The sequence below is a fragment of the Eumetopias jubatus genome, unplaced genomic scaffold (genome assembly GCF_037043125.1).
Source record: "Eumetopias jubatus isolate StellerSeaLion01/CBP00866 unplaced genomic scaffold, mEumJub1_p1.0 scaffold_4, whole genome shotgun sequence".
In the NCBI taxonomy this organism is placed as follows: Eukaryota; Metazoa; Chordata; class Mammalia; order Carnivora; family Otariidae; genus Eumetopias; species Eumetopias jubatus.
In genome coordinates, this window is record NW_028274810.1 from 127,128,318 (window position 1) to 127,137,733 (window position 9,416).

Consider the following 9,416-nt stretch of genomic DNA (forward strand, 5'->3'; position numbering starts at 1 on the left):
TAACAGGGATGGGGAATAGATAAAATGCCCAGGTAAACCTCAATTTTAAAGCTCCAGTAATTTCAGTGAAGCTTCTGGCCTTCCTCCATCCCTCCCTCTGCCGTCAGCCTGTTCAGCGATTTCTCCCGGGGGACTGGACTGGTACTGCTCTGGAAACCATTCAGGGGGACGGAGCAGGGGCTGACAGAGGGGAGAGCCGAGACCACACTTGAGAGCATAAGGCCTGCATTTCCCAGGCGGAGCACGGCTGCTGTGGATGACGTCACACTAGCGTTGTGTGTTGCAATGAGTTAAGTTCAGCCTGAAGCAGAAGTTTGGAAACAAACAAGTGATTTGAAAGTCCATTTTACTAAGAACACTTATAGTTCAGTTGCTGCTCTATCAATCATTCGACTGAGTGCTCTTTCCTAAAGGTGACTGACTGCTCCCTAGCCAAAAAAACAAAACAAAACCAAAACCAAACCAAAACCTAAAAGACAAAAGGCTCTTGGCCTTAGCCTTAGCTTGAAAAATCAAGGCTATTTTTGCCTGTGGGGAAAATCACTTATGTCTAAATTTCAGCCTTTCTGAAGCCTGTAATTACAACCTGACTTGGAAGATGTAGGCAGGACTGAGTTTTGCTGCCAGTCCGTTTGGCTGAGAAGTGCAAAGTCACGCACGGCTTCCCCAGGCCTAGTTCTGCAACCCCAGCAGGCAGCACCATCAGGCCTTTCCTCTCCCTTCCTGGGGAAGGGAGCAGACATGGGCTGTAGGAAATGGAATAAATTGAGGGTCAAGAGACCCGTGTTTTCTTTCTGCATCTCTAACTAACTCACCAGTTGTCTTGGGCAAATCCTTTATGTCTCTGGATCTGAGTCTCTCTGTCCATAAAATAGTGACTGAAGTAGGTTCCTTCCAAAAGTTGGATCTGTGTTAGTGAGACTGAATACTGTGGTTCTGTCTTGAGTGTGGCCATACTTATTCTCCCCTGTAAGATCTGTGATCTCAGAAAGTTTTAGAACTTCTTCAAATCTTAGTTTTCCATATAAAACATGCAGATAATGGCAATAAGCTCACAGGGGTTTTGTGAGAATTAAATAAGACGGTGTAGAGGAAATATTTAGCACAGTGCCCGATTCATGATAAATACAACCCTAACTTTGCTAGATGTTATTATACGTCCAGGTGGTTGCTCCCCAACAGTGTCATCAGCAGAAGAGAATTGGGAACAACTCCTCCAGTTTTCCTGACTTAGGTGATAAAAATTCCACCTGACTCTTACTCTCTGGTCATGTGCTGGGCCACACATAGGAACACACTGAGAAGGGTAAGACTTTAGCAGGGGCCTTAACAGGCGACGCCCCTGCTTACAGCAATCCAGGGGCATAGGATAGTGGGACACAGCTGCTGAGCAGCATGGCTTCCCCATTCTGAGTTTTCACACATAGTATCTCATTTAATACTCTAGTTACCCTGTGAATTTGGTAGGACTGGGGAAAATTTTAAGTGACTTGTCCAAGATTATATATCTCAAAAGTGTTTTTTTTTTTTTTTTAAAGTATTAAAACCGGGGCTCACGGGGCGCCTGGGTGGCTCAGTCATTAAGCGTCTGCCTTCCGCTCAGGTCATGATCCCAGGGTCCTGGGATTGAGTCCCACATCGGGCTCCCTGCTCAGTGAGGAGCCTGCTTCTCCCTCTCCCTCTGCTGCTCCCCCTGCTTGTGCTCTCTCTCTCTGACAAATAAATAAATAAAAATCTTAAAAAAAATTTGTGGTACTGATATATATAAATTTCACAGAACCTATTTCGGAAACAAAGATAGATGTAAGAAATAAGTTCAGAGTTATTTTTCTAAATCTCATTGAAGGGCAAGGATTTAAAACCATAATTGCTCCAGTTAACACTTAAAAGCAGGAAGTGCACAGATCCGTTTGATGTGTAAATCGCTCTTCTGCATCAAGCATCAATTTAAAATCACTCACGCTCTCTTCTTTTGAAATTTCAGCAACTAGACCTTCATTCCTGCCCCAAGCCGATTGTTTTCATCATTCACTCCTTCCTGTCCGCGAAGATCACAAGACTGGGCTTGGTGGCCTGAACAGAGCAGAGGGGTGACTTGCCTTAGAGAAAAGGAGGGCTGGTGACATCAGACACTATGAGCGGCACACCATTTGTGGCATGCCACGGTCAGCTTTGGATCCCCAAGTCCTCTCACCTGCCCGACTTCTCTGTCAGCTTCACTGATGACAAGGGGGGCCCCCAAGAAAACACCATGAGAAATATCAGAAAGAAAGCGGGCTTTTTAGAACAGTAGAAGGGTAAAGAGGTGAGGGCAAATGGAAATAAATACACACAGCCTAGCTTTGAAATAATGACAAGCAGGGACATCACGAACATGAGAACAGCATGCGCAGATCTTAATCATACCAGTTTCTAGGCAACTGGTTCACCCAGGTAAGCAAGAACTGAATAGTTGAGGAATGGACATTTTCACCTCTCTCGCCCCCAGTAACAATGATCCCTTGTCTTATTGTGATTTATTGCCTACTTCTAATTGAGTTGACTTCTGCTGGTAAGAAAAGAGAAAGTGCTTCAAATGGAAACCCACCTTTTATTTTAAGTATGAAGCAGCTGTAATTCTCTTCTTAATGAATTATCTTTCAATGATGTAGAGTGATCCTGAAGTATTCTCATTAGCATATGCTGAGCAGGAATTAAATAAAGCATCAGATACTGATCTGAGCTGGAAGCTGGTGGAATCTGAGCCAAAGTAGACTGTTTATATTGCAAAGCTTCACGGTGCAGAAGAGTAGTGTGCTTGAAAGGCGATTAATCTGGGGACTGCACTCACACCAAGGTGTGCTATCTTAGAGCCAAGACTGATAGCTTTACTTATAGAAAGCAAATTATGGATATTTTTTTAAAAAGATTGTCATTTGAGATGTATATGTAACATATATATCTCATATATATAACATATATATAAACAACTTACATGTGGTTAACTAATTATCCCCAATCCGTGGTTTTCAGTGGAAGTACTGAGCAATTTATTGACCCTTGTTTCTGCCTGTGCTTGTATGCATGCATTTTCAAACCAGTCCTAGAGCAGCCTCATATAATTCTGACAGTATCCACAGCTCTTAGGCATTCCAGGGAAATAATACAACGACCTGATTATTTTTCTACAAGAATATTTTTAGACAACATAGAGCGTATTACTGATTTAATGCTTTTATTTTTACCTTTCAATACAAATTCACCAAAAAGACACCTATATTATTTGATTTTGGAGTCACCTTCCTGGAACCTTAAAAATTAGCTCTAGAGTTTACGTAAGCATTTGTAACCCTTCTTTACCCTGTAGTTTACATAAACAAATGCTCTGGATTTGATGTGTGTTTTTTTTTCAGAATTGTCCTTCAGCAAATACCTATGCAAAGAGCTTTTAAAAGTGAAACTGTTTTAAAGGGATGTAATTTTGCACACTGAGACACATATGTTTATTGAGTTACAAAGCAGCGTCCAAAGTATGTATCATGTAACACTAGTTCCAAAGGGCATTGACTGAGGGGTGTTTTGGGGGGGGCGGTGAGAATGAGGTTTGATGATCAAAAATGTGTTAAATATGGAGGTAAGAAACAGATTTCATGATCGTGGGCCTCCTCAAAGACTTTAGTGTAAACATTGTGATTCTTCAAGGGGGTATCCCATGTACTTACAGAGCACCTTTCTGACAGAGCATTTTATGAAGCAAATGTTTTAAAAAAACAAAAACGGGTGCCTGGCTGGCTCAGTCGGTAGAGCATGCGACTCTCGATCTCAGGAGTCTCGAGTTCAAGCCCCATGTTGGGTGTAGAGATTACTTTAAAATAAAATAAAAAATAAAGTAATAAAATAAAGTAAATTAAATAAAATTAAATAAAAGCCACCCGTTTGCTGGTAGATGAGGTGAGCCTTAACACTTTGGGAAAACACAGCTTTAGGTCACTGATTTTGTTTTTGGTTTTTTTTTTTTGGTTTCCCATTTTAAAATGCTGAAGAGTGAAATTCCACCCTGAATATTATAGGAAAGCTTTGATGCATTTATAAATTATACTGCACTCTTTCATTACATATTTTCGAAGTCACTGGAATGTTGTTATATAAGAGAATTATGCATTGTAAATAACATTAAAATACATATAATAATGCCAATAGTTCAGTTCAACAATATGTAATTTAAGGTGCTCAGTACTACATGAAGTATGAGTTAATTACTTATAATTAAATTGCAAAGATCCTATTCTATATTTATAGAAAAATTAAAGTGATAATTACAAGTATTTCTTCATCACTTACGTTTTAGACTGATTAATAAATGGGTGGGGTCAACAAATTACTTTCTCTGCATTTATAAAAACTTAATTTAAATATTTATATTTTAGAAAAAATACATTTGAATAAATTAATGCATTTTCTGAATTAAAATGTATTAGCAAGAAGTAGACAATTTTACTAAGAGATTTGTGTATATGAATCCTTGTTTTTTCCTTCAAAGTTAAGTGTATCATATCAGAGTGGCTATGATGAATCAATTTCAAATACTCATTTTTCCTTGTTCTGAATTGAGGAAATTACATAATGATTTTACACTGTAGATTTTAATCTTGTCTTCATATGTGTTATGAATGTTGTGAATGACACACAGACGTCTGGATCATGCCTGGGTACAGTGAATCAATGGATTCATTTTGGGGAATTTGTTTTTGTCCAGTCTGCTCTGTGCTTAATCCGTTTCTTATTTGAATCAATGAATTATTAAATTCACGTTTGTCCCTTTAAGGCCAAATCAATACAAATGGCTGATGTTTCATCTGTACTTAGTGGGAAGCCACCCATTTGCTGGTAGATGAGGTGAGCCTTAAGCATCCAGGGATTTAAAGAAGGCCAATAGGAATACAGTTAGCAATCTCTTTTCTGACTTGAACTAAGTAGAAAAACCATCAACCTCTTAAAAACACCCAGGTAGAGGCATTTAATTAATTTTTTCGATTGATGTAATTAAAATGCTGAAAAATGCATTCGCCTGAAATTAACGAGCAGAGCCTTTCTTTTACAAATATTAGGTATTCCATCTTGAGGGGATTGGAGTGGACTGGGGTGAGGGAGTAATATTTGAATGTACGTTGAGTTAAAAAAATGTGCCTATGTTTATAGCACCATGGATATCATGTAAAATTTATATATGAATTAAATAAATATTCACCTCTGAATATGGTGGACTGGCTGGTGGTTTCATGACAGCCACAGAGGGAGTGTGAAAACACAACTTGCTACTCTCTTCCTCCAGGACTGGCTCTGGAAGGTGCTAATGGGTAAAGGGGATGCCACTAGAAAATTTGGTGTGTGTGGGGAGGGTTTGCGTCTAATTTCAGGTCTGCATCTGGGCCTTAGGGATCTTGGCTCTCATTTTAACTAAGTTTTCATGGGATTTGACCTGTACACCAAGCTCCAAATACTCGAGTTCTCTGTAGTACTACAACTTGGTTTGTGTTTCAATTGCTTATAATTAATGTCAGTCTACGGCTGAGAAGTCTTTTTACTATTTGAAAATTGGGATTACATTTAGAACTGTAATCTCACTTCTGAAGAGACTTCAGAGGTCATCAACCCATTAGTGCTCGAAGTTTATTTGTAATTTTAGCAATACTACCTTAGGATCTTAGGGTATATGATTTGCTAGTAACATAGGAACGCAGTATATCCATAAAAATGAATATACACCAATTAAATGTTTAAAACATTCTGTACCACCTAGAGTCATCCTGCATACACTACTGGTCCAAGTATTCCATTTGGGGAAATGCCGACCTTGTATGTGTTTCCATTGAACTCAGGCATCTCTTCCTGAGCATCCCTTGCAGTTGTTCATTCTGCCTGAAATCAAAAGTTTTCCGCGATGGGGTGGGAGCTCCTTCTCTCCCAAGGCAGGTCCTTCCACTGCTGGATGGTGGGAGTTGTTGCAGAGTTCTGATATTAGAGCCCAAACTTAGGTCTGCCTTTCAGTCATGACCCTGTTCTACCCTAGAAAACACTGGAAGTCCGATCTCTTTTCCACATGAATGTCCTATAGAATAAAAAGACCTATCGAGGCTGGGAGCTATTAGGAAATAGAAAATGATCTGAAAATGGCTTTAAATAGGACACCTAAAATTCCTTCTTTTCATCTTTAAAGAACCAATTGGCCAAGATTGAGACTCTCCGTAATACCTAGTGGTGGAGAGTGATGGGAAAACCGGCATTTACTTACACAGCCATCGGTAGGTATACATTTGGCAATAATTTGGAGGGTAATCTGGCAATATCTATAAAAATTTTAAAATACATGTACATTTTGACTCTAAGAATTTATTCTAGAGATAAAAGTGCACAAAGACTAACATATATAAGGAACATATTGGCAGCATTAGTTGCAGCAAGAAGCTAAAAAGGTCAATAAGACCATCAATAGCTAAATAAATCCCAGCACACAGATGCACTAGATTCTGCAATGTTACAATGATCCATCTCTAAGTACTACTGTGGACGAAGTTCTTAAATGCAACTTCTGCAAAATGCAGATAAAAACACAGATACATAGATATGTATTCCATGTGTTGTTTAAAAAGTAGTTCCAGGAAGAGCGGCACCTGCCAGGACATTTTGGAAATCTGAGCTAGTGTTGTTTTGTCACCACTATGCTGGGGAGTGGGGGCACACTTAGTATTTACTGAACAAGAGCCACAGCCGGTAGACTTCCTGCAATGGGAGGACAGTCCCCCAAATCCAATGGGACCGTTTCCCACACAACTGTTTTGTCCTCTGAGTTGTTCGTGCAGATGAAACCCATAATTATCTGAGCCTAGACCCTGACTACATTTTACATATGAAAACATTTTTTGACTGATTCAAGATATTCTGTATTTTCTAGGTATACAACTACCACGTATATGGAAGGAAGACTGTGTTTTTGGTTTGTTCGGGGCACTTTATAAAACATTTTATCAAAACAAGTCTCCCGTAGCCAGTGTGCACATGGGACTCGCGTCATCAAAACAGAACCGGACTACTTTTATATGTGCCTCATTCACACTGAATCTGAGTTATTTTATCTTTTAGTGTGGTTGTACCCCACCATCTCCAAAATGAAGCGCATATTATTTTATTATCATTATTTTCCTTTTCTAAAACTTCTTTACCTTACAGTTAGGAAATAGCAATTTTAAAAAATCCTCAGGGCACGTAGGCTGTTTAAAAAAATCCTGCTGGCCGCTGTCCGGTGTCCGAGACGCTCAGCTGCCGTCCCAACCTGAGGCCCCACTACAGCCGGCTCTGCTTGACCTGAGTGTTTCTGCCACTGAGGGCCAAGCCACCACTTGCTCGGAAACACTGCCCCTCCAACCCCCGTGTCCACTGGCTACCACCACCAGGCAGCCAGGCTAAGGAGATGTAAACTTGAATCTCTGGGTTTTGCCATCAATTCCAGATTTGGATGAAAAGCCACACACCACAGGGCATAAGACCTGGTGTCCTGAGCAGCCACGAATGACCTGAGCAGTCTAGAACTATACAGGATTTAAGGCTTTGTGGGGCCCAACAGGAGATAATAATAGGAAAGAGCCAAGCGGGAAAATAACTCTCTTCTTCCTTCTTCTTGTGTACCTCCCTGAGACATGGTTTCAGCATACACCATGTATTCTGAGACACTCCCCGTGACTGAGAACACACCTGCTGGGGGACTGGCTGTGTTTCTTGGGGCCTCAGGAAGCAGTGGTCAGTGAGTAATGGATCCGCTGCTTTGCTTGCCTGCCGTCCCCACTTCTTCTCCCTTTTCTTCTTCACTCTCGGGGCCCTGGAATCGGACGTTCCGCGTACAGCGTCAGCACCTACTCATACCCTACACAAAAAATCACTCCAAATGGATCACACACCTAAATATATGAGATAAAACTATAAAGCGAAAAGATAACCCACAGAACGGGAGAAAATATCTATAAGTCATATATCTGATAAGGGACTAGAATCCAGAATATATAAAGACCTCTGACAATTCAACAACAAAAAGACAAATAATCCAACTAAAAATGGTCAAAGGAATTGAGTGGACAGTTCTCCAAAGATATGTAAATGGCCAACAGGCACATGAAAAGATGCTCAACATTAGTAGTTATCCGGAAAATGCAAATCAAAACCACAATGAGATACCACCTCACACTTCATATCATTTTTCAAAAAGACAACTAATTACAAGTATTAGAAAGGATGTTGAGAATTCGGAGCCCTAATACATTAATGGCCAGCAGAAATGTCAGATGGTACAGCTAGTTGCTTGGGAAAATGGTGAAAACAAAAAGTTGAAACACTGAGTTAACCTATAGTCCAGCAATTCTATTCCTAGGCATCTACCCAAGAATAATGGAAAACCTGTGTCCACACAAAACACTTGTACACAGATGTCCATAGCAGCATGATTCAGAACAGCCAAAAAGTGCAAACAGCCCAGATGTCCATTAGTTGATGATAAAACACAGCTGAGTCGCACAACGAAATATTCAGCTCTAAAACAGGATGAGCCACTGACACATGCTACAACACGGCTGGACCTTGAAAACCTCATGCTAAGAAAAAGAAGCCAGACACACAAGACCATAAATTGTATGAGTCAATTTCCATGAAATGTCCGGGAGAGGCAAATCTGTAGAGACATAAAGTAGATTACTGTTTGCCAGGGGCTGGGAGGAGGGAGAATATGAAATGACTGCTAGTAGATATGGTATGTCTGTTTGGGGGTGATGAAAATGTTCTGGAAACAGCAGTGATGGTTGCACAACTTTGTGAGTGTACTAAACCCACTGCATTATCCATTTTACAGGAGAGTTTTATGATGTGTGAATTACATCTCAAAAATACACGTTGTAGGCTTTTTATGTATCCAGTTCTAGTCTAGTCCCTTAGATGAAGGCCACACCCACAATTCTTTTTCAGGACAGGTTTCTCTTCCCTTTGGGTGTCAGCGTGCCTGTGGTCCAACGCCGCCCCTGATTCTTAAAAGCCCTTTTGTCTAGCTGAGAGGGTCTACTTTGAAATCACTAACTGTAAATATTTCTAAGGTCTTAATAAAGGATTAGATAAGCAACCTTAGGTTTGATCTGTTTCTTTTGAGAAACTTGCCATTGGAGATGTTGGAAGTGAGAAACCATTTTATTTTTGGATTCAGAATGCCCTCAGCCCTCAGGATCTCCTCTAAATGCTGGAAAGCCACACAGTTCCTTCTTTGGCTCATCTATCTTATCCTGCATTTTACCGTATTCAGCTAAATTAGCAAACAAATGGCCCACTGTCACTTTTTTTTTTTTAACATTCTGCCTAGAAATAACCTGAAGAATCCATGAGCTCATTAAGTACAACTTATTTCC

At 40.2% G+C, this 9,416-nt stretch overlaps 1 protein-coding gene across 2 annotated transcripts in view; it reads left to right on the forward strand.

Moving 5' to 3' along the window:
• Nucleotides 1-5,234, forward strand: part of SNTB1 (syntrophin beta 1) — a 229,604-nt gene extending 224,370 nt beyond the window's left edge. For both annotated transcript variants that reach the window (XM_028090869.2, XM_028090870.2), the window contains one exon: nucleotides 1,985-5,234. In XM_028090869.2, coding sequence (XP_027946670.2) covers nucleotides 1,985-2,077 — 93 coding nt within the window. In that variant the 3' untranslated portion in view covers nucleotides 2,078-5,234. The remainder of the gene's footprint in view (nucleotides 1-1,984) is intronic.
• Nucleotides 5,235-9,416: the final 4,182 nt, after the last annotated feature.